The 23,420-nt window shown below is 40.0% G+C and overlaps 1 protein-coding gene across 3 annotated transcripts in view; it reads left to right on the top strand.

Annotated features, from left to right (window-relative positions):
- LOC141049367 (sodium channel protein type 2 subunit alpha-like) overlaps positions 1–23,420 on the top strand; it is a 262,445-nt gene that overhangs the window by 113,582 nt on the left and 125,443 nt on the right. Inside the window, exons 3-5 of one of the 3 annotated variants that reach the window (XM_073545763.1) lie at positions 15,111–15,229; positions 17,604–17,693; positions 17,779–17,907. In XM_073545763.1, coding sequence (XP_073401864.1) covers positions 15,111–15,229; positions 17,604–17,693; positions 17,779–17,907 — 338 coding nt within the window. Of the gene's footprint in view, positions 1–15,110; positions 15,230–17,548; positions 17,694–17,778; positions 17,908–23,420 lie in introns of those variants that run through there. The other 2 variants (XM_073545762.1, XM_073545761.1) reach the window with 2 other exon arrangements.

Here is a 23,420-nt window from a genome sequence, read left to right as displayed (position 1 = left end):
CAACAGGCCCGCTGTCTTGGGGTCATACTTGATTCCGAGCTTTCCTTTGCCCCTCACATTCGATCACTGGCTCGCTCTTGTCATCTGCACCTCAAAAACATTTCTAGAATTCGACCTTTTCTTACCTTTGACTCTGCAAAAACTCTTACTGTTTCTCTTATTCATTCTCGTCTCGACTATTGTAACTCTCTTCTAATCGGTCTCCCTCTTACCAAACTCTCCCCCCTCCAATCTGTCTTGAATGCTGCAGCCAGGATCATATTCCTCACCAATCGTTACACCGATGCCTCTACCTTGTGCCAGTCATTACACTGGCTACCCATCCACTCCAGAATTCAGTATAAACTTATTACCCTCACTCACAAAGCCCTCCATGGCTCAGCACCACCCTACATCTCCTCCCTTGTTTCAGTATACCACCCTACCCGCGCCCTCCGTTCTGCTGATGACCTGAGATTAGCATCCTCAATAGTCAGAACCTCCCACTCCCGTCTCCAAGACTTTACACGTGCCGCGCCAATTCTTTGGAATGCACTTCCCAGGTCAATACGATTAGTCCCCAATCCCCACAATTTTAAGCGTGTCCTGAAAACGCATTTATTCAGACTGGCCTACCACCCCAACACATTAACCTAATCTATCCCTGTGTGGCAGAGCCAAAAGTTTTACCATAACCAGGTTCCCCGCATCATGTTCCCACATGCTTTATGCCTCCATTAGCCCTCTGTGTCTGTACTGTTACACACTTAACATTATGACTGGTCCATACAATCAGGGTAACTGTTACCACCCACCTTTCTTGTCTCCCTCTTTCCTCATAGACTGTAAGCTTGCGAGCAGGGCCCTCTTTCCTCTTGGTATTTGTTATAATCTACTGTATGTGATTATTGTTATGCTGTAATGTCTATTGTCTGTACAAATCCCCTCTGAAATGTAAAGTGCTGCGGAATATGTCGGCGCTATAAAAATAAAATTTATTATTATTATTATTATTATTAGCAATCTGGTCATTTGCATGAATATGTGACACATTGATCTTCTTTAGTGTATCAAGTCAGGATGTATCATCAAGGGCGAGATCACACGGTGCAGCCAGCCATATGTCAGAAACTATGCGCTCCCGCGGCCACCAATGACCACATAATTAAGAACCAAATTCAAACATGGGTGGGCAGAGTTTCAAATGTGTGGCCAGATGTACAATGTCGTCTCACTCTTAAGGGTCACTGCCAGAAATCATTGCAGACATACCTGCTCCGTCGAAACTACTAGACTCCTACGCAATTTGTTGGCAAGAAACACGTAAGTAGGAGAGATGTGGTTCTCCTAGACTCGCTAGATATTCTGTTTTCTGAAGAACATTGTAACACACAGTAATAAGCGCTGCTTTACCTAGTAATTTAGTTGCAGACATTTTTGAAAACTGTTATTGTGGATATACTGCATTCCCAGGGGTTATGTCACACAATTATACTTATTTTATAATGTTATTATACCTATTAGAGTAACACAATTAAGCCAGGAGAATTCTGTATTGGAAGTATTTTCCGAAGATCACCGTTTTTCATGCCTTTTTTTCTATACTGCCACTTGTAAGCGTAGAACAAGTGCTGTATGTGTGGCATACCAGATCACATCGCAGTAATTTGCATCAGATCAGTCGGAAGAGCCCCAGCCCTTTACTGCACATGTTTAATCTCCATTTTCAAGGGTTCCAAAGCAAATTTGTATCTAGGTCTGTGTATATACAGAATATGTGCCTATATGTACAAGAAAGCATTACAGTAGGGCTACAGTTGCAATACATTTTTTTTACATCTCATTACAAAGTTGGTTTAGTAGCAACATTTACAAACTTTGAGGTGTTTACACCACTTTCACTGACTACCGCAGTCTCAGAATTATTGACCCCATTCATTACTAGTATCTTTAGCACTTAGTAGAGCTCTTTCTGCTGTTGTGACCTGCAAAATACCTGATTCATCACCAGACTCAAGCTCCTAGCAGTTTTCTTGAGGAATCTTAGCCAATCCTTATGAATAGTCGCCTTTAGTTCAATCATAAATATTCTCGGGTTGTCAAGAGAATGGTCTAAACAGTTAACATAAGAGATCACTGCTTTTCACAAACGGGAAAAGGAGATACGTTTGGGAGCAGAGTTTACAAGATTATAGTTAAAGGAACACTGGCTGCACGTAGTAGAAACAGGACACGATTACCATCTGCAATCGGGTTCCTAAGGAGGCATGTGGACAGAATCCAATGGCTGACTGCAAAAGACCTGCAGAAAAATTTGGGGGTAGCAAGCACTGAGGTTTTAGTTTTCCTAGTAAGGCACATAAAATGCTAATAGTGTCCAGTCTCATACTCCAAGACATACAGTTAGGGTGATCAATGAGAGGAACAGGCTGCCATGAGAGGTGGTGAGTTCTTCTTCAATGGAAGTCTTCAAACAGAGGGTGGACAGACATCTGTCTGGGATGATTTAGTGAATCCAGCTTTGAGCAATGGGTTGGACCAGATGATCCAGGAGGTCCCTCCCATCTCTAACATTCTATGATTCTATGATTCTACAGTGACATGTAAAAGTTTGGTCACCCTGCTCAAAATTAATGTTATTGTGAACAGTGAAGCAAGTTGAAGATGAAATGATCTCTAAAAGACCTAAAGTTAAAGATGGTATGTTTCCTTTGTATTTGAGGCAAATATATACTTTTTTTTATGTTTTACATGTTAAAAATTACAAAAAGGTGCTTAGAACCTATTAGCACCCTGTATTGAAAGTATCACAGCTTGGAAATGCTTTTTGTAGCCAGACAAGAGTCTGTCAATTCTTGTTTCTTGTTTAATTTCTGTGAGATTCTGGGGTCATCTTGCATGCACTGCTATTTTGAAAGAGATTTTCAATGATGTTCAGATCAGGGGACTGTGAGGGCCATTGGAAAACCTTTAGATTGTACCTTTTGAGGTAGTCTATTGTGAATTTTGGCATGTGTTTAGGATCATTATCCATTTGTAGAAACCATCCTCTTCAACCGCAGCTTTTTTACAGATGGTGTTATGTTTTCATGAATAATAATAATAATTTTATTTCTATAGCTGCGACATATTCCGCAGCACTTTACATTTTAAAGGGGACTTGTACAGCCAATAGACATTACAGCATACCAATAAACACATAGATCAAAACAGGGCCCTGCTTGCAAGCTTACAATCTATGCGGAAAAGGGGAGACACGAAAGGTGGATGGTAACAATTGCTTTCGTTGTTCGAACCAGCCAAAGTGTAAGAATCAGGTGTTCATGTAATGCTGCATGAACCGGTTATCATCCTAAGTATTTAACAGTACAGACATAGAGGGCTATTAAATGCATAAAGCATATGAGAACATGATGCGAGGAGCCTGATTATGGTAAAAATTTTGAGTGGGCAACACAGGGGTAGTTAGGTTAAAGCATTGAGGCAGCAGGGCAGTCTTTGCACAGCACGTGAAAAGTCTTGGAGACGGGAGTGAGAGGTTCTGAGTATTGAGGATGTTAACCTAAGGACATCAGCAGAATGGTGGGCACGGGTAGGGTGGTAGACTGAGACGAGGGAGAAGATGCAGGGTGGTGCTGAGCCATGGAGTGCTTTATGGGTAAGGGTAATAAGTTTGTACTGGATTCTGGAGTGGATGGGTAATGAGTGTAATGACTGGCACAAAGTAGAGGCATCGGTGTAACGATTGGTGAGGAATGTGATCCTGGCTGCAGCATTCAAGATAGATTGGAGAGAAGAGAGTTTGGTAAGAGGGAGACCGATTAGTAGAGAATTACAATAGTCCAGACAAGAATGAATAAGAGAAACAGTAAGAGTTTTTGCAGAGTCAAAAGTAAGAAAGGGACGAATTCTAGAAATGTTTTTGAAGTTCAGATAACAAGAGCGAGCTAGTGATCTGATGTGGGGGGTGAATAAAAGCTTGGAATCAAGTATGACCCCAAGACAGTAGGCATGTTGCTGGGGAGTAATGGTGGAACCATACACACACGGAAATGGCAATGATAGTCATAGGTACATTAGTAGAGGGACGAAACACAAGGAGTTCAGTTTTTGACAGGTTTAGTTTCAGATAGAGGGAGGACATGATGTTAGAGACAGCGGTAAGACAATCACTGGTGTTTTCTAAAAAAGCAGGCGTGATGTCAGGAGAATTGCATAATTGGGTGTCATCAGCATAGAGATGGTACTGGAAACCAAATCTACTGATTGTTTGGCCAATAGGAGCAGTGTACAAGGAGAAGAGGAGGGGGCCTAGAACCGATCCTTAAGGAACCCCAACAGTAAGTGGAAGATGAGAGGAGGAGCCAGCAAAAGGTACAGTAAAGGAGCGGTCAGAGAGATAGGAGGAGAACCAGGAGAGAACGGTGTCCTTGAGGCCAATGGAACAGAGAATAGTGAGGAGGAGGAGCTGATGATCCACAGTGTCGAATGCTGCAGAGAGATCCAAGAGAATTAGCATGGAGTAGTGACCATTAGATTTAGCTGATAGTAGATCATTAGAGACTGTAGTAAGGGCAGTTTCAGTAGAATGTATAATTTGTTGAAATTTCATTGAATTTATTCCTCTCTCTACCCCTAAGATGTTCCTGTGCCATTGGCTGCACTACAACCCCAAAGCATGATTGATTCACCCTCATTCTTAATGATTGGTGGGATGTTCTTTTCCTAAAATTTTGCGCCCTTTTTTTCTCCACATATTCCTTTGATCATTGTGGCAAAAGAGTTCCATTTTAACCTCATTGGTCCACAGGACTTGTTTAAAAAAATGCATCAGGCATGTTAAAATGCTCTTTTGCACACTTCTTATGCTGAATTTTATGGTGAGGATGCAGGAGAGGTTTTCTTCTGATGACTCTTCCATGAAGGCCATATTTGTGCAGGTGTCTCTGAACAGTAGGACAATGTACCATAACTCCAGAGTCTGCTAAATGTTTCTGAAAGTCTCTTAAAGTCAAGCAGGGATTCTGATTTGCCACTCCAGCCATCATATGAGCATTTCTCACTGAAATTTTGCTTGGCCTTCCAGACCTTATCTTGACCTTCACTATTCCTGTTGACTGCCATTTCTTAATTACATCTCAAATTGAGGAAAGGACAACTTTGATATTTTCTTATAGCCTTTTCCAGCTTTGTAGGCCTCCACAATTTTCATTTTGAGAGTGCTAGGCAGCTGCTTAGAAGAACCCATGGCTGCTGGTTTTTAGTAGAAGGTTATAGGAGGCTGAGTTTTTATAAATATTAGAAATTTGCATCACCCTGACAGGCTAATTAAAGTCTGAAACCTTGGTCAAAGTTATCTCAGCACACAAATCTCCAGGGGTGCCCAAACGTTTGCATTGCCTAATTTACCTTTTTGTAATTTTTAAAATGTAAAAGAAGAAAAAAATAAATAAATAAATATATATATATATATATATATATAAAAACAAAGTTTTTGGGTAAAGCCAGCTCACCGCTTTGAAGAAAACCAGGAATAAGTCCAGCCTGTGGTTGCAGTTCTAACGGAAGACGATTTGGGATAAATCCTTACATGTAAAGGAAATAGTTTTTGTTTCTCCAGCGATCAGTCCAATGGTAGGGTAAAATATAGCTTTTATTTATCCATTAAAAAAGGTTTCTTCAATAACAATTTTGCATATAGTCATTCCCTTTTTGACGACATGTTTCGACACTACTTGTGTCTTCCTCCAGGTCCAGGTGCAAAATTGATCACCAGAGAAACAAAAACTTTTTCCTTTATATAAAACTATTTCATATATATATATATATATATATATATATATATATATACAGTACAGACCAAAAGTTTGGATACACCTTCTCATTCAAAGAGTTTTCTTTATTTTCATGACTATTTCATTCACTCTGAAGGCATCAAAACTATGAATTAACACATGTGGAATTATATACAGTAATTAACAAAAAAGTGTGAAACAACTGAAAATATGTCTTATATTCTAGGTTCTTCAAAGTAGCCAACTTTTGCTTTGATTACTGCTTTGCACACTCTTGGCATTCTCTTGATGAGCTTCAAGAGGTAGTCACCGGAAATGGTCTTCCAACAGTCTTGAAGGAGTTCCCAGAGATGCTTAGCACTTGTTGGCCCTTTTGCCTTCACTCTGCGGTCCAGCTCACCCCAAACCATCTCTATTGGGTTCTGGTCTGGTGACTGTGGAATCCAGGTCATCTGGCATAGCACCCCATCTCTCTCTTTCTTGGTCAAATAGCCCTTACACAGCCTGGGGGATGTTTGGGGTCATTGTCCTGTTGAAAAATAAATGATGGTCCAACTAAACACAAACCTGATGGAATAGCATGCCGCTGCAAGATGATGTGGTAGCCATGCTGGTTCAGTATGCCTTCAATTTTAAATAAATCCCCAACAGTGTCACCAGCAAGGCACCCACACACCACCTCACCTCCTCCTCCATGCTTCATGGTGGGAACCAGGCATGTAGAGTCCATCCGTTTACCTTTTCTGCATCGCACAAAGACATGGTGGTTGGAACCAAAGATCTCAAATTTGGACTTATCAGACCAAATCACAGATTTCCACTGGTCTAATGTCCATTCCTTGTGTTCTTTAGCCCAAACAAGTCTCTTCTGCTTGTTGCCTGTCCTTAGCAGTGGTTTACTAGCAGCTATTTTACCATGAAGGCCTGCTGCACAAAGTCTCCTCTTAACAGTTGTTGTAGAGATGTGTCTGCTGCTAGAACTCTGTGTGGCATTGACCTGGTCTCTAATCTGAGCTGCTGTTAACCTGCGATTTCTGAGGCTGGTGACTCGGATGAACTTATCCTCCGCAGCAGAGATGACTCTTGGTCTTCCTTCCCTGGGCCGGTCCTCATGTGAGCCAGTTTCTTTGTAAAGCTTGATGGTTTTTGCCACTGCACTTGGGGAAACTTTCAAAGTTTTCCCATTTTTTCAGACTGACTGACCTTCATTTCTTAAAGTAATGATGGCCACTCGTTTTTCTTTGCCATAATACAAATTCTAACAGTCTATTCAGTAGTACTATCAGCTGTGTATCCACCAGACTTCTGCACAACACAACTGATGGTCCCAACCCCATTTATAAGGCAAGAAATCCCACTTTTTAAACCTGACAGGGCACACCTGTGAAGTGAAAACCATTTCCGGCGGCTACCTCTTGAAGCTCATCAAGAGAATGCCAAGAGTGTGCAAATCAGTAATCAAAGCAAAAGGTGGCTACTTTGAAGAACCTAGAATATATGACATACAGTATTTTCAGTTGTTTCACACTTTTTTGTTAATTATATAATTCCACATGAGTTAATTCATAGTTTTGATGCCTTCAGAGTGAATCTACAATTTTCATAGTCATGAAAATAAAGAAAACTCTTTGAATGAGAAGGTATGTCCAACCTTTTGGTCTGTACTGTATGTATATATATATATATATATATATATATATAATTTTTTTGCCTAAAATACAAAGTAAATGTATCATCTTTAACCTTAGACCTTTGATAGATCATTTAATCTTCATCTTGCTTAATTGTTCACAATAACAGTAATTTTGACCAGTGGTGCCCACACTTTTACATGCCACTGTATTTCTTTACTAATCCAAAAACATAAGAAAAGTTAGCTCTAAAATGTTCTAAACCATATAAGTATGCCATAGAAGTTTGGGAATTCTGTTCTACAGAACAATGATGCAGAACTGAATGTTTTATGGCCTGTGGATCAGCAGTATCTCTGGAAGAGGAAGAATGATGCATATGCTGAGAAAAACAACTTACCTATAATACAGCATGGAGGCTCGCTGATGCCTACAGTGAAGTATGGCGGTGGCTAGATGATGCCTACAGTAAAGCGTTGTGGTGGCTTGGTGATACCTACAGTAAAGCAAAGCAGTGGCTCAGTGATGGAATTGAGATCTGCAGTGTAGGATGGTCATGATGGATTCAGTCAAGTGTCAGGAAATCCTAGGAAAAAATGCCTTGCCTTCTGTGAGATAGCTGAATCTTGGCTGTCATTGGACCATCTAATGGGCAACGATCCTAAGCATGCCACAAAATCCACCAAGGTTTCCAAAGAAATCCTTGAAGATTCTTGAACTGCCATCACACTCTCCTGATTTGAACCCCATAGAAAATCTTTGATGGGAGTTGAAGAAGATGGTTGCAGTAAACTCTAGAATATTAGTTATTAGTGAACTGGAGGCCATTGTCAAAAAGGGAAGAGCTAAGACTACTTGGGAAAGCTGCCAGAAGTTGGTGTCTGGCTGCTGATCATGTTTGCAGTAGGTCATAACAGCCAGGAGTGCTCTAATGAATACTAGAGACACTCATCATGATTTCATCAAGGGGTGAATAATTCGGAGTCTGCAGTGCTTAGAAAAAGTAGCAATTTGTGGTGACTTTGGAGAAACCAATTACATTAGTTGTTTTGAGCCATTTAAATTGTTCTCATTTCATTGGTTTATTGCAAACAGCAGAAAGTTTGTAAATTTGGCTAATGAACCTAATTAGCAATGGGGATTGAACGATTTTGATTGCAAGTGTAGAGTTAGCTAGCAAAATGTCATTCTCGGTAAGGTGCAATAGTTCCTACATTTGGAGAAAATGGTGCACAAAAAGATTATTTGCAAAAAATGACTATACAGCGAAAGGACTATGTTACCGTTAGGTCAGTTTTCTACATCAAACAAACACAAAGTACAGACAGCGATGTCCGGACCAGCCTCTGGTCTTCTAGCCTGCACTCATCAGCTTCATATACTCTTATAACACTGTCAGGAGACCTGGGGTCGGAAATTGCATCGGAATCAGACCGTGAATGTCAGACGTGTTAAACCAGTCTGCTTCTCTGCTTGCATTTAAAAATGTTTAGTCTTTCATAAATTGGCTTTGAGCCGCTTTTTACATTTATAGACTATTGTTGTTGCTTTTGTTGGTCATTGGATTGTTTTATGATGAAATAATAGTATTGAAAAATGTCATTGCCAGAAAACAAGCAATTAGCAATTAACACAATATATTGTATAGTAAGGTTTGCAATTCTCTTTTCACTATTCAATTTGCACATTTGCTGATTTTTTACAAATTTGTCTGCTTTCCAATTTTCCATTGTGATGGAGAAGTATAGTATGGATTCATTGTATAACTAAATTTGCCAAAAAGTATCCCTACTCACTGACACTCTTGATTATCGTGCGTGTCTCAGCTGTCATTCCCATATTGATTTATTATTCTTACCTATCAAGCGGAACTTGCTTAGGGTATGTGCACGCAATATCTTTTTCAGGCGGTTTCTGCCTGCAACTTGCCTGAAAAAATAATGCAAAACCACCGTAAAAGTGAATATATTGCACAGCAATGTAAAAACGACATTACTGTGCGCTTGATCAGTTTTTGCTACTTCTTTTAAGTGCTTCAGGGTTCGGAAACCAAGAATCGGTTAAAAGAAGCAACATGTTCATCAAAACTGATGAATACAGACCAGAAAAGTTATAATAACTTTTGGGAAACAAAATCCACCAGCAAACATCATGGGATAATATAGGTACCCTATCGGACACTCCTAAATCAAATCATATAAACCAAAGGACCATAAAGGAGTAAAAAGTCCATAATAATATGAAAAGAAATAAATTTTATTAAACATAAATATGAATACAAATGATAATACACTACAGGATCAGGTAGTGATGGCCAAGGTCACTTTGTAAAAGAGATACAAAACGCTGGAGTGCTATAACAGATCATGGACACAAACACAGTGTTAGGCGTCAGGTTTCTGCATCCGCTCTGCAGGAATCCAGAGCCTCACATTCTGTGGTCTCCTGCTGTCTATCTACCGCAGAGGAGATTACTTTGCAGCAGATCGCTCCAGAGACTAAGTCCATCTGTTCTCCTACTGGGCATGCTCACGAGACGATCTCCCATTGGAAATCGGGAGTCATGTGCCCAGGTCCTGCTCCAGATCTCATTGGTCCATCTCGGAGATCTGGAAGCTTCCGGAAGGTCCCGGCTATAAAAAGCGCGCATGACAGTTCGGCCATGCGCTATTATAGTCTCTAGTTGCTACTGTGTGAATGATGATGGATGTATGAACCTGCGAATGACTCATTAAGATCCCCTCCCTCTGATATTACGAATGTGTACAGGGACTTAGATTAGAGTCAGTGCCAGCGCGTGGCAAGCCTCAAGCCACTACAGCATCATCCACAGTGCTATCGTCCGACATTGCACCTGCTTCCTTGCTTTGTTAACCAGCGGCAGTGTCCTACGCCGCGCTGCAGTTGCAGCCCTCTTTGACGTCCGCAATAGCGACGCCGCACGCATGGTAGGTCTAGACGGACGCAGCTCCTGTGTCTTGGGTCCTGCTCCTGTGACCAGATACCATGTGTGCATTTTCCTGAGACCTGTGACACTAACAGGCTCAGCCTTTTGTGTTTACCTCTGCTGACATCTCTGTGAGCAAACAGAGATTGCTTAGCGCACTTTGGTGACGTTTAACTCACGTGCGCATTTCCGCCATATTGCTCGTCTGTCACCTCTTAGCAGCAGTGTTTACATCTACTGCACGGTGGACCCCAAGCAGCGAACGCACTTTATTATTTATTTTTATTTAGTGCGTTCCGCCGTTCCTAACACACAGGGTATATATAGAGATCCCTATTCCACCATAATGTCTATTGCATGTGCATAAGAAGTACCATGGATCATCTAAGCAAAGTGCTTACTCATATTGTGTCAGCTTGGACCCGAGCCCGCCGCCACCGACGCGCGTATCGCTGCACTCTATTAAGGTGACCGCACTTTGCTTAGATGATCCATGGTACTTCTTATGCACATGCAATAGACATTATGGTGGAATAGGGATCTCTATATATACCCTGTGTTTGTGTCCATGATCTGTTATAGCACTGCAGCGTTTTGTATCTCTTTTACAAAGTGACCTTGGCCATCGCTACCGGATCCTGTAGTGTATTATCATTTGTATTCATATTTATGTTTAATAAAATTTACATCTTTTCATATTATTATGGACTTTTTACTCCTTTATGGTCCTTTGGTTTATATGTTCATCAAAACTGCCCGCTCTTTTTGGTTGAAAGAGCTGGAAAAAGAGCCACAGAAATAAAATAAATACAAAACCGCTAGGAAAATCTGGGCTCCGCCTGTGTCATAAATTAGTTATGTGCACATACGCTTTTAGATGTACCGTAATTTAAAGAATTTATTATACTTAAAATTAGGAAGAAAAAGACAGTTGTAAATGTTCTAAAAACAAATGAAACATTACTCACTATTTTTCTCCCTCCATAATCCGGCGGAGACCCTCCAGCAATGCTCCTGGTCATTGTTTACATATAGTCAGCATATGACCGAAAATGATTGGCTGGCATCAGTGGTGATGTCAGTAATATGGTACGTGACCGCTAAAGTCACTGACTGCAGCAATCACTTGTCAGCCGCATGTCCCTGGAAGGTCGGTGATGGATCATCGTTGCAAAGAAGAATAAGTGGGTCATTTTTAATTTTATATTTATAACAGCGTCAAAAAATATGAAGAAGATAAAACTTTTCTAAAAGGGGTGTTAAAATAAAAAAAAAATCTTAATTTTTTCATTTAATAAATAGAGCACTGCGGCTTTTGCGGTGAAAGTTGGATTGGCTGCCTGACATCTGTCATGTTGAATTTCAGGGACAGAGACCGGCCAAGTCATTTTAAAGATTTTGAATGTGATTCTTTGATTCTTTTTTTCTAAGAGTCATGACATTAGAAGCAATTTCTTGTAATCGCCTCACATTGTTTTCATATTTAATAGACTGTTTATAAGTGTTTATATCGTAGACTCGTACATTATAGGCCTCTTTTACACATCAGTTTTTTCCCGTCAGTCATAATCCGCCAAATTTTGAAAAAAATGGATCCGCCCAAAAAGGGGCGGATCCGTTTCCCCCCCCATAGACTTACATTATTGGCGGATCTTGACTGACGGTCGCCCATCACCCCTGTTTTTTGATGGATCCGCCAAAATTTTTCTGGCTCCCGGGCGGATGAGACGGACACTGCAACGTTTTTTCTTCTTGACGGACCACTATATTCATGTGCGCATGACCGGAAGCTTTGCTCCGGGATAATTTTTAACCCAGTAGTTCTCTTTCTCTCTCTCTCTCCTTTTTTCCAGGCACGGGTTCCTTTAAAATTCAACCTTCGCCAGATCCGTCTGAACAACGGTCCGGTGCCACACTTTGCTGTCAATCCGCCAACGAATCCGTTTTCCGCCATTTTTGCGGATTACAACTGATCTTTAAAAGGGATGTGTGAAACAGGCCTTAGCCAGACAATTACACCCCGTTAACTCTCTCTATTTCGCCATAATTTTTACTTGAATGTTTCTGAATATCGGCCAAAAGGCTATTACTTGGATTTCTGTTTTTGTAATGAGTAGTGTGTAACCTCTTTGTAGAATGATTCTTTGTAAAGATAATTAGTTGTCATTATGTGAGGTAATGGGAAATAAAACCTATTAATTACTAATTGGGATGAATTATGCAATTATTCCAAAGGACTCAACAAAGCTGGAGAAAGAGAAAATATATTTTCTGAGTGGAAATTTCTCATATTAGTGTAGTAGCCTCTGTCTAGAAAAGGATAGCCCACAGATTAGATCAGTGAAAAGCAACCGGTGGCTGAGAGTTGTGAATATGGCACTAATTTTGTGACTCCCAACATGTCAAGTGAACACTGACACTCCATTAAAGGGTATTCTGGGAGTTTTCAAAACTTCAGCTAGAGTAGGGAAAACAAATAACTAATACTTACCCATTATATTTTACTAGACTACTAAAGAAAGATGGCCATGTTACATATAACCTAAAGACAGGCGGCCATGCTATACCTCACTTTGAGACAGGCAGCCATGTTATATTTAACCTAAAGGCAGGCGGCCATGTTATACATCACTTAGAGACAGGCAGCCATGTTATATGTCACCTTCAGACAGGCAGCCATGTTACACATCATCTAGACACAGGAAACCATGTGATATATCACCTAGAAAGAGGTGACCATGTTATACATCACATAGAGACAGGCAGCCATTTTATATATAACTTAAAACAGGCAGCCATGCTATATATCACCTAGAAACATCTAGCCACGTTGTGCATCACCTAGAGACAGGAAGCCGTGTAATATAGCACCAAGAAACACCCCACCATGTTATACATCGCCTAGAGACAGCCAGCCATGTAGTGCATTACCTAGAGACAAGAAGCCATTGTATACATCACTTAGATAGAGGAATTCATGTCAATTAACATCTAGTGAAAGGAAGCCACGTTATATATCACCAAGGGACAGGTCACCATGTTATACATCACCTAAAGATAGACAGCCATGCTATGCATCACCTAAAGACAGGCTACCATGTTATATATCACCTAGAAACAGGTAGCCATGTTATATATAACCTAAAGACAGGCAGCCATGTTATACATCACTTAGAGACAGGAATCAATGTTATACATCCTCTAGAGACATGCAGCCATGTGATATATCACCTAGAGACAGGCAACCATGTTGTGCATCACCTAGTGACGGTAAGCCATGTAATATATCACCCAGAGACATGAATCCATGCTAAGTATCACTTATAGACAGGAAGCCACATAATATATCACAAAGAGACAAACCACCATGTTATACATCACCTAGAGACAAGATGCAATATTATGCATCACTTAGAGAAAGGAAGCCATGTTGTATATCACCATAAGACAGGAAACTTTTTTATATATCATCTGGAAACAGGAAGCCAGGTTATACTGTATATCACTTAGTGACAGAAAGTCATGTTATACTTCATGTAGGGATAAGCACCCATATTATCAGAGATAAGTGAATCAATTTGCAGGCCCCCTACAAACCCCCTTCTACCTGCCAGCCCCCTTTGAACCTCCTACTGCCTGCCAGCATCCTTGTCTCCCCTTTTGGTTAGCAGCCTGACAGAACACTATCATTGCAGATTAACGCGCTCAGGACATCATGTCAGGCTGTCTAATCAAATAGAAGACCCACAGAGAAAAGGAGGCTGAATCAGCTCTATATTCAAATGGTATAACTTTATTGTAACAACACAACCACTAAAAATCACATACTAAAACAAAGGGGGAGAAGTGACAAAGAGACCCCACATATCCTCCTGGTATATTCCAATATATATGCAAAGTTTTATATAAAATTATATTGAAGCTCAAAAATAACATAAATAAGTAATAGCATCTTGACCATATATTGTTGTTTTCTGACAGACAATTATACTACCATGTGGGGTAATCTAGAAACCACAAAAGTTTGTAATAAATTACAGATAACCTTCACAACTTAGGCATATAATACTAGCATGTATCTTAAATAACCCACCACGTGGGGGGGGGCCCTCTCTTAACCCCTTACTGACGGAAAGCTTCCCTTCTGTTCCCTGATGTACTGTTTACATTGGCATAGACCTTTTTGTACCTTACTGTGGGCATTATAGGGGCACTACTATCTGGTACCTTTTTCATGGTATATGGATTTGTTTGGATTTAGTTACCCTTTACAATAATGGGATCCATTACCGTGGAATTGTTTGGTATTTTTTCTTTAGGGGGGGGTGTTTCCCTGTATCTTTGGGACGTTCCTGGAATCATGTTTAATTTTATTATGTGATTTTACAGTGTGTTTGGTCTTTAATAAATTTTGTAGTATTTTCTACCATATACTCTTGGTCCTCCTTCTTTTCATGTTCAACTGGAGTTGATATTAGATGTCTGGGCGGTTTTCCACTTTGTATTCGCCCATTGGCACCGATTATGCAGCTGGGTTGTTTTGTATTAGCATGTGACCACTGCAGCCAATCACTGTCCTCAGTAATCACATGCCGTAGTCACTGACATCAGTGCTGAGATATGTTCTATTTTTCATCTATTCTGTGTTCTATTTTTCATCTTATGATATTTGCTGCTCACATTGTTGCTTGATTTTTTTTTTTTTTAATTATTTCTGTAACCCTAAAACTAACACATTTCTGTTTTCTTTCTGTCTAGACCTTTATAGTATTGAATAGAGGGAAGGCAATCTTCCGCTTTAGTGCCACGTCTGCCTTGTACATTTTAACTCCCTTCAACCCCGTTAGAAGATATTCAATAAAGATTTTGGTACATTCATATCCTTTACTAATTATTACAATTCATTCATGATTTTGAAAATGTAACTATGTAACTGTAAGGTTTTGGGCATTAAAGGCTTGTTCTCACATAGCTTATTTTGTGCAGTTTTTTACGTAATGGCAAAAATGAATGAGATTTTTTAAAGTTCATTCACATGGTGCAGTTTCTTTTCTTCGTTTTTTTAAAAAAAACGCAGCATGTTAATTTTCAGTGTTTGAATTGCAGCTTTTTTCCATTGAGATCAAATTGGCTTTGCACCAAAAAAAAACATAAAAGGTTTGCAAAAAAAATTAATTTTCTGGCAGTAGCCTTAGTTTTTTGTGCAGAATAAAATAGCTACATGTGAATATACCCTAAGGCTTGATTCACACATAAAGCTTTCGATGTACAGGTGCTTCTCACAAAATTAGAATATCATCAAAAAGTTAATTTATTTCAGTTCTTCAATACAAAAAGTGAAACTCATATTATATAGAGTCATTACACATACAGTGATCTATTTCATGTATTATTTCTGTTAATGTTGATGATTATGGCTTACAGCCAATGAAAACCCAAAAGTCATTATCTCAGTAAATTAGAATACTTTATAACACCAGCTTGAAAAATTATTTTAAAATCCAAAATGTTGGCCTACAGAAATGTATGTTCAGTAAATGCACTCAATACTTGGTCGGGGCTCCTTTTGCATCAATTACTGCATAAATGCGGCGTGGCATGGAGACGATCAGTCTGTGGCACTGCTGAGGTGTTATGGAAGCCCAGGTTGCTCTGATAGCAGCCTTCAGCTCGTCTGCATTGTTGGGTCTGGTGTCTCTCATCTTACTCTTGACAATACCCCATAGATTCTCTATGTGGTTAAGGCAGTGTGGACAGGGGCCAAGTCCTGCTGGAGAATTAAATTTCCATCTCCAAAAAGCTTATCGGCAGAGGGAAGCATGAAGTGCTCTAAAATCTCCTGGTAGACGCCTGCGCTGATTTTGGTTTTGGTAAAACACAGTGGACCTACACCAGCAGATGACATGGCTCCGCAGAACGACACTGATTGTGGAAACTTCACACTAGATCTCAAGTAGCTTGGATTGTGGCCTCTCCACTCTTCCTCCAGACTCTGGGACCTTGATTTCCAAGTATTGTCAAGAGGAAGATGAGAGACACCAGACCAAACAATACAGACGAGCTGAAGGCTGCTATCAAAGCAACCTGGGCTTCCATAACCCCTCAGCAGTGCTACAGGCTGATCGCCTCCATGCCACACCGCATTGATGCAGTAATTGATGCAAAAGGAGCCCCGATCAAGTATTGAGTGCATTTACTGGACATACATTTCAGTAGGCCAACATTTCAGAATTTAAAATCATTTTTTCAAGCTGGTGTTATAAAGTATTCTAATTTACTGACATAATGACTTTTGGGTTTTCATTGGCTGTAAGCCATAATCAACATTAACAGAAATAAACACTTGAAATAGATCACTCTGTGTGTAATGACTCTATATATTATATGAGTTTCACTTTTTGTATTGAAGAACTGAAATGAATTAACTTTCTGAGGATATTCTAATTTTGTGAGAAGCACCTGTATATATATATTTATAAAAACCTGATTTAAACAGGTCATTTTCAGATGCCAGCTTCCCTTCAAGTAGCAAACATATTCCTGCTGAGTAGAAGCCCAGTTATGGCTGAGAAAATCTACAGACTGCAAGTTATAATTTATGTGTAAATTTGCTTTAAAAAGTGTTTTTTTACAAGGTCAAATACTTTTGCATGCAAATTTATCGCTCTCCTATTTTAGGCCACGGTTCATAGAATTCATATTCTAAAGTCAACTGAGGAAACTCATCAGTTACATCACTTAAAGCATGTGAAGATGCCCGCTGAATTTCAATTTGTACTTCTACATTCACAGTGTCTAATGAAAAGGGTGCAAAATAAAAAGCTTCAGGAAAAAAAACTATTCTAAAACTTCTTAAAACTTTTTTAAGTACATACAATTTATTTTTAGACTAATTCCACCTGTAACCTGATTGAAAAAGTGCCAGAAAATGCTTCAAAAAATGAACATATGCTCAGCAATGTAAAAAAACACTTGCTGTGCATATATACTGTTTTTAGTCACTTCTTTTAACTAAAAGACGTAACTGGTCCATTCTTCTGATGGCTTTCACTTTTTGACACAGCGAAAATACGCAGCATCAGAAAATCACCAAAAGCTCATTGTGAGAACGTAACCCGAATGTTATTTCAAAGGATAAGGGGTCCTGTAATTTATTTGAACTTTTTGTTACATCACTTCTGGAATAATACATGCAAGTAACCTAATAATCAAGAATATAAAAGTCTGTCATTTTCCTTAACCCTCACTTACATTATTCAGCATGCTCATAATGTGCACTATTTTGACCAACTGTGTGTTCATGACCATGAGTAATCCCCCGGAGTGGACTAAGAATGTAGAGTAAGTAATAAACTTAAAAAAAAAAGACCATGGTTGTACAATATTTTTGTAACCCATCATGAGATGATGTTATTGTGAACTACAGATATACCTTCACTGGGATTTACACCTTTGAATCTCTAATAAAAATTCTGGCAAGAGGTTTTTGCTTAGAAGATTTCACTTTTCTTCGGGACCCATGGAACTGGCTTGACTTCAGCGTCATTGTCATGGCGTAAGTATCTCATTTATTTTAAGATTGTGCTTAATTTTATATACCCCGGTTTAGGTGTGTCACTCTTTTATCAGATTAGTTTAGTAATCCTAAAAATATAAATACCAGTGATTGAAAACATTTTGTTGACGGTTTTGTCCACTTTGGACAATCCCTATTGTTTGAAGGGTTCCTTCCTTGACAATAAGATGATCTTAAAGTTTCCTCTATTTGGATCCCCAGTGATTAGCTGGATTTTGGGATTAAACTCAAATAGTAAATGTTAATTACCCTGGAGCGGAAAATAAAACATTACATCGGGAAACTGTCTGTGTGGTACAGGACAGGTCTTACAAAAGAAGAGATGCTTTCGCCACTCTGTCCAAGAGATGAGTTTCCTCAAAAATAAGACCTCTTTATATTAACTTACATTCCCTATTAGGGTCTATAAAAATGCGTTCTAAAGTAAACAACCCTTTAATGAGTTAATTATGTTGATGTGCATCCACAATCTTCTATAAATTTCAAATAGTATAAGAGTCATTGGTGAATTAATTCATTTATTTGTCAGTAAATCTGCTTCTATGACATCAAGCGCATTTATTTAAGAACTGGGGCATCCAAATTGATGAACAAAGCTAGAAAATATAACATCTACTGTATATGATCTTGAGAGTTAACTGACTGCAATGTATTTGTGAATAATCAACTCTTCCAACAATCAGGAACAAAAAGCAACTTTTGGTACATAGAGCTAAATTTCATTTTTACTTTTTCATTCTTTTTTTTTGGAGCATCCAAAATGATGTTTTTTTATATCTCTTAGACAAAAAAAATAATACTCTAAAAATTGGGGTCATTCATAACATTTAAATAAACAAGCATTTAATAAACTGATTTAACCATTTTTATTATACCCTAGTCAACCAAATCTGTTCTTAAAGAAGCATTCTTTTTTTTTCCATTGCTTCTCAAGATTGTCTGACACACTATGCATTTCTTTAATCTATGGTGTAGTTACATCCATGTGGTTCAATCTTTAATTCTCTTTAATGTCCATTTTGATTACAAGATTTCAGTCTGCTTTTTTCCCCTATATGTTATATAGTAAATTCCATGAAGCATCAGCACAAAATCACACTGGCAGCAAAAACTTGTACTGTATCATCTCTGCCTGCTGTGATAATATTGCGATTGTCTTTCCCTCTATAATTTTCTATATAAACAAATATGTTATAAGTGTGCCCATATATAGTCTTGGACCTCCTACATAATAAATGTGTGACAGGCTCTGTGCAGTAATCATCATTAACTGTGATAGAGCTTTTTGTCTTCCCTCTGGGAAAAATTTGTGTGGTACTGTCCATGCAAAATAATTTCCATAAAGAGATAAAAATGAGACACAGCACCTCTTAGTGCAATAAACCTTTTACAAAGTCGAGATATAGGAAGGCTGGTGTTATATGTGTTCTTCTTCTGGAGTTATGCCTTTACAGGCACAACTCTGATAAAGGCTTATGAATTCAGGAGAAAAAAACAGAGCATGCGATGGAATGCATATAAAAAATATCAAAAGCTTTATTCTAAATCATACAAAATGCATGTGATCATAATAATAATAGAGTGCCAGTCAAAAAATGCAGATGACATACACCCAAACATAACCAACTCCTCCCACAGAGATGGAACACCACCCGGAAAGCAATCCCAAATTTCAATGTGTCCCAGGAAGATAAACCCCACATATGTACAAAATCATTAGGCCCAATGGCCGTGTATGGGGCTCAGGGACTACAGAGTAACGTTAGAATTAGAGTTGAGCGACTTTTGGTTTTTTAGGGTCGCGTTTCGTTTCGTGAAACCCGACTTTTCCAAAAGTCGGATCGAGCAAGATCGTCCGATTATAGGGAAAAGTCGGGGTCGTCCCGAAACACGAAACCCAATGTAAGTCAATGGGGAATAAAAGTCGGCAGTGAGAGGAGGACAGGAAACACACCTACAGTGCCCATTTGAATGCCAAAAGCATCAATTCTTCTTTCTTAAGCTTGTCAACCTTAATTAACTTCATAATACAAGTTACGCACTGAAAAATGGGGGTTATTTGGCTACAAACTGTGGGGGGGAGGGCTGGCTCCAGGTTTTCATGTGCCCTGGGCGAAAGAGCGCCCCTTTAACACATACCACAACTCATCATGCTCCGATACGGCAGAGAAATAGCGGTATAGTCCAATGAAAAATACCTCACTTTTTACATCTCATGACGAGGCCCATCTATTTCTCCATACAGAATCATTGGTCCCATATAATGTTTGAAACAGTATATGATGAGCTCCACATAATGCTACAGTATATGTTGGTCCCCATGGATGAAGCTCCACTGTCTTATGGGCCCAAATAATGCTCCAAACATAATGGGCCCCATTTCTAATGCTCTAGTGTATAATGGGCCCTGTAAATGCTGCTCCAGTGTCTGATGTCCACCTTTGGAATGTTCCAGTGTATGGTGGGCCCCATCTATCATTCTCCAGAGTATAGTGCTCCCCAAAAATTGCTGTCCCAACATTGAAAACAATCAAATAAGTCTCCTCGCTAGGGAATCCCTGTACTTGTCTGGACAGGTGCTGTAGCTTGCTTAACAGCTCGCCAGCCGTTCTCACGCCCAGTATGGATTACACGTGATTGCACAAAGGTGAGAAAGGGTACCGTATCCCCAGATAACATGTATGGATAGCGTACACATTCAAAATATATGTCTATACAGCATGAGGCAGGCTTAGAAGGTGTTAGGCCCAGTATGGATTGCACGTGATTGCACAAAGGTTAGAAAGGGTACCGTATCACCGGATAACATGTATGGATAGCGTACACATTCAAAATATATGTCTATACAGCATGAGGCAGGCTCAGACGGTGTTAGGCCCAGTATGGATTGCACGTGATTGCACAAAGGTTAGAAAGGGTACCGTATCCCCGGATAACATGTATGGATAGCGTACACATTCAAAATATACGTCTATACAGCATGAGACAGGCTCAGACGGTGTTAGGCCCAGTATGGATTGCACGTGATTGCACAAAGGTTAGAAAGGGTACCGTATCACCGGATAACATGTATGGATAGCGTACACATTCAAAATATATGTCTATACAGCATGAGGCAGGCTTAGACGGTGTTAGGCCCAGTATGGATTGCACGTGATTGCACAAAGGTTAGAAAGGGTACCGTATCCCCGGATAACATGTATGGATAGCGTACACATTCAAAATATATGTCTATACAGCATGAGGCAGGCTCAGACGGTGTTAGGCCCAGTATGGATTGCATGTGATTGCACAAAGGTTAGAAAGGGTACCGTATCCCTGGATAACATGTATGGATAGCGTACACATTCAAAATATATGTCTATACAGCATGAGGCAGGCTCAGACGGTGTTAGGCCCAGTATGGATTGCACGTGATTGCACAAAGGTTAGAAAGGGTACCGTATCCCCGGATAACATGTATGGATAGCGTACACATTCAAAATATATGTCTATACAGCATGAGGCAGGCTCAGATGGTGTTAGGCCCAGTATGGATTGCACGTGATTGCACAAAGGTTAGAAAGGGTACCGTATCCCTGGATAACATGTATGGATAGCGTACACATTCAAAATATATGTCTATACAGCATGAGGCAGGCTCAGACGGTGTTCGGCCCAGTATGGATTGCACGTGATTGCACAAAGGTTAGAAAGGGTACCGTATCCCTGGATAACATGTATGGATAGCGTACACATTCAAAATATATGTCTATACAGCATGAGGCAGGCTCAGACGGTGTTAGGCCCAGTATGGATTGCACGTGATTGCACAAAGGTTAGAAAGGGTACCGTATCCCCGGATAACATGTATGGATAGCGTACACATTCAAAATATATGTCTATACAGCATGAGGCAGGCTCAGACGGTGTTAGGCCCAGTATGGATTGCACGTGATTGCACAAAGGTTAGAAAGGGTACCGTATCACCGGATAACATGTATGGATAGCGTACACATTCAAAATATATGTCTATACAGCATGAGGCAGGCTCAGACGGTGTTAGGCCCAGTATGGATTGCACGTGATTGCACAAAGGTTAGAAAGGGTACCGTATCCCTGGATAACATGTATGGATAGCGTACACATTCAAAATATATGTCTATACAGCATGAGGCAGGCTCAGACGGTGTTAGGCCCAGTATGGATTGCACGTGATTGCACAAAGGTTAGAAAGGGTACCGTATCCCTGGATAACATGTATGGATAGCGTACACATTCAAAATATATGTCTATACAGCATGAGGCAGGCTCAGACGGTGTTAGGCCCAGTATGGATTGCACGTGATTGCACAAAGGTTAGAAAGGGTACCGTATCACCGGATAACATGTATGGATAGCGTACACATTCAAAATATATGTCTCAGGAGGCAGGCTCAGACGGTGTTAGGCCCAGTATGGATTGCACGTGATTGCACAAAGGTTAGAAAGGGTACCGTATCCCCGGATAACATGCATGGATAGCGTACACATTCAAAATATGTGTCTCAGGAGGCAGGATCAGACGGTGTAAGGCCCAGAATGGATTGCACGTGATTGCACAAAGGTTAGAAAGGGTACCGTATCCCCGGATAACATGTATGGATAGCGTACACATTCAAAATATATGGCTATACAGCATGAGGCAGGCTCAGACGGTGTTAGGCCCAGTATGGATTGCACGTGATTGCACAAAGGATAGAAAGGGTACCGTATCCCTGGATAACATGTATGGATAGCGTACACATTCAAAATATATGTCTATACAGCATGAGGCAGGCTCAGACGGTGTTAGGCCCAGTATGGATTGCACGTGATTGCACAAAGGTTAGAAAGGGTACCGTATCCCTGGATAACATGTATGGATAGCGTACACATTCAAAATATATGTCTATACAGCATGAGGCAGGCTCAGACGGTGTTAGGCCCAGTATGGATTGCACGTGATTGCACAAAGGTTAGAAAGGGTACCGTATCCCTGGATAACATGTATGGATAGCGTACACATTCAAAATATATGTCTATACAGCATGAGGCAGGCTCAGACGGTGTTAGGCCCAGTATGGATTGCACGTGATTGCACAAAGGTTAGAAAGGGTACCGTATCACCGGATAACATGTATGGATAGCGTACACATTCAAAATATATGTCTCAGGAGGCAGGCTCAGACGGTGTTAGGCCCAGTATGGATTGCACGTGATTGCACAAAGGTTAGAAAGGGTACCGTATCCCCGGATAACATGCATGGATAGCGTACACATTCAAAATATGTGTCTCAGGAGGCAGGCTCAGACGGTGTAAGGCCCAGTATGGATTGCACGTGATTGCACAAAGGTTAGAAAGGGTACCGTATCCCCGGATAACATGTATGGATAGCGTACACATTCAAAATATATGTCTATACAGCATGAGGCAGGCTCAGACGGTGTTAGGCCCAGTATGGATTGCACGTGATTGCACAAAGGATAGAAAG

Source organism: Dendrobates tinctorius, unplaced genomic scaffold (genome assembly GCF_039654945.1).
Source record: "Dendrobates tinctorius isolate UK_male_01 unplaced genomic scaffold, ASM3965494v1 ptg000143l, whole genome shotgun sequence".
NCBI classification, from domain to species: Eukaryota; Metazoa; Chordata; class Amphibia; order Anura; family Dendrobatidae; genus Dendrobates; species Dendrobates tinctorius.
Note: the sequence above shows the minus strand (reverse complement) of the source record. Positions and strands in the feature narration are given on the sequence as shown.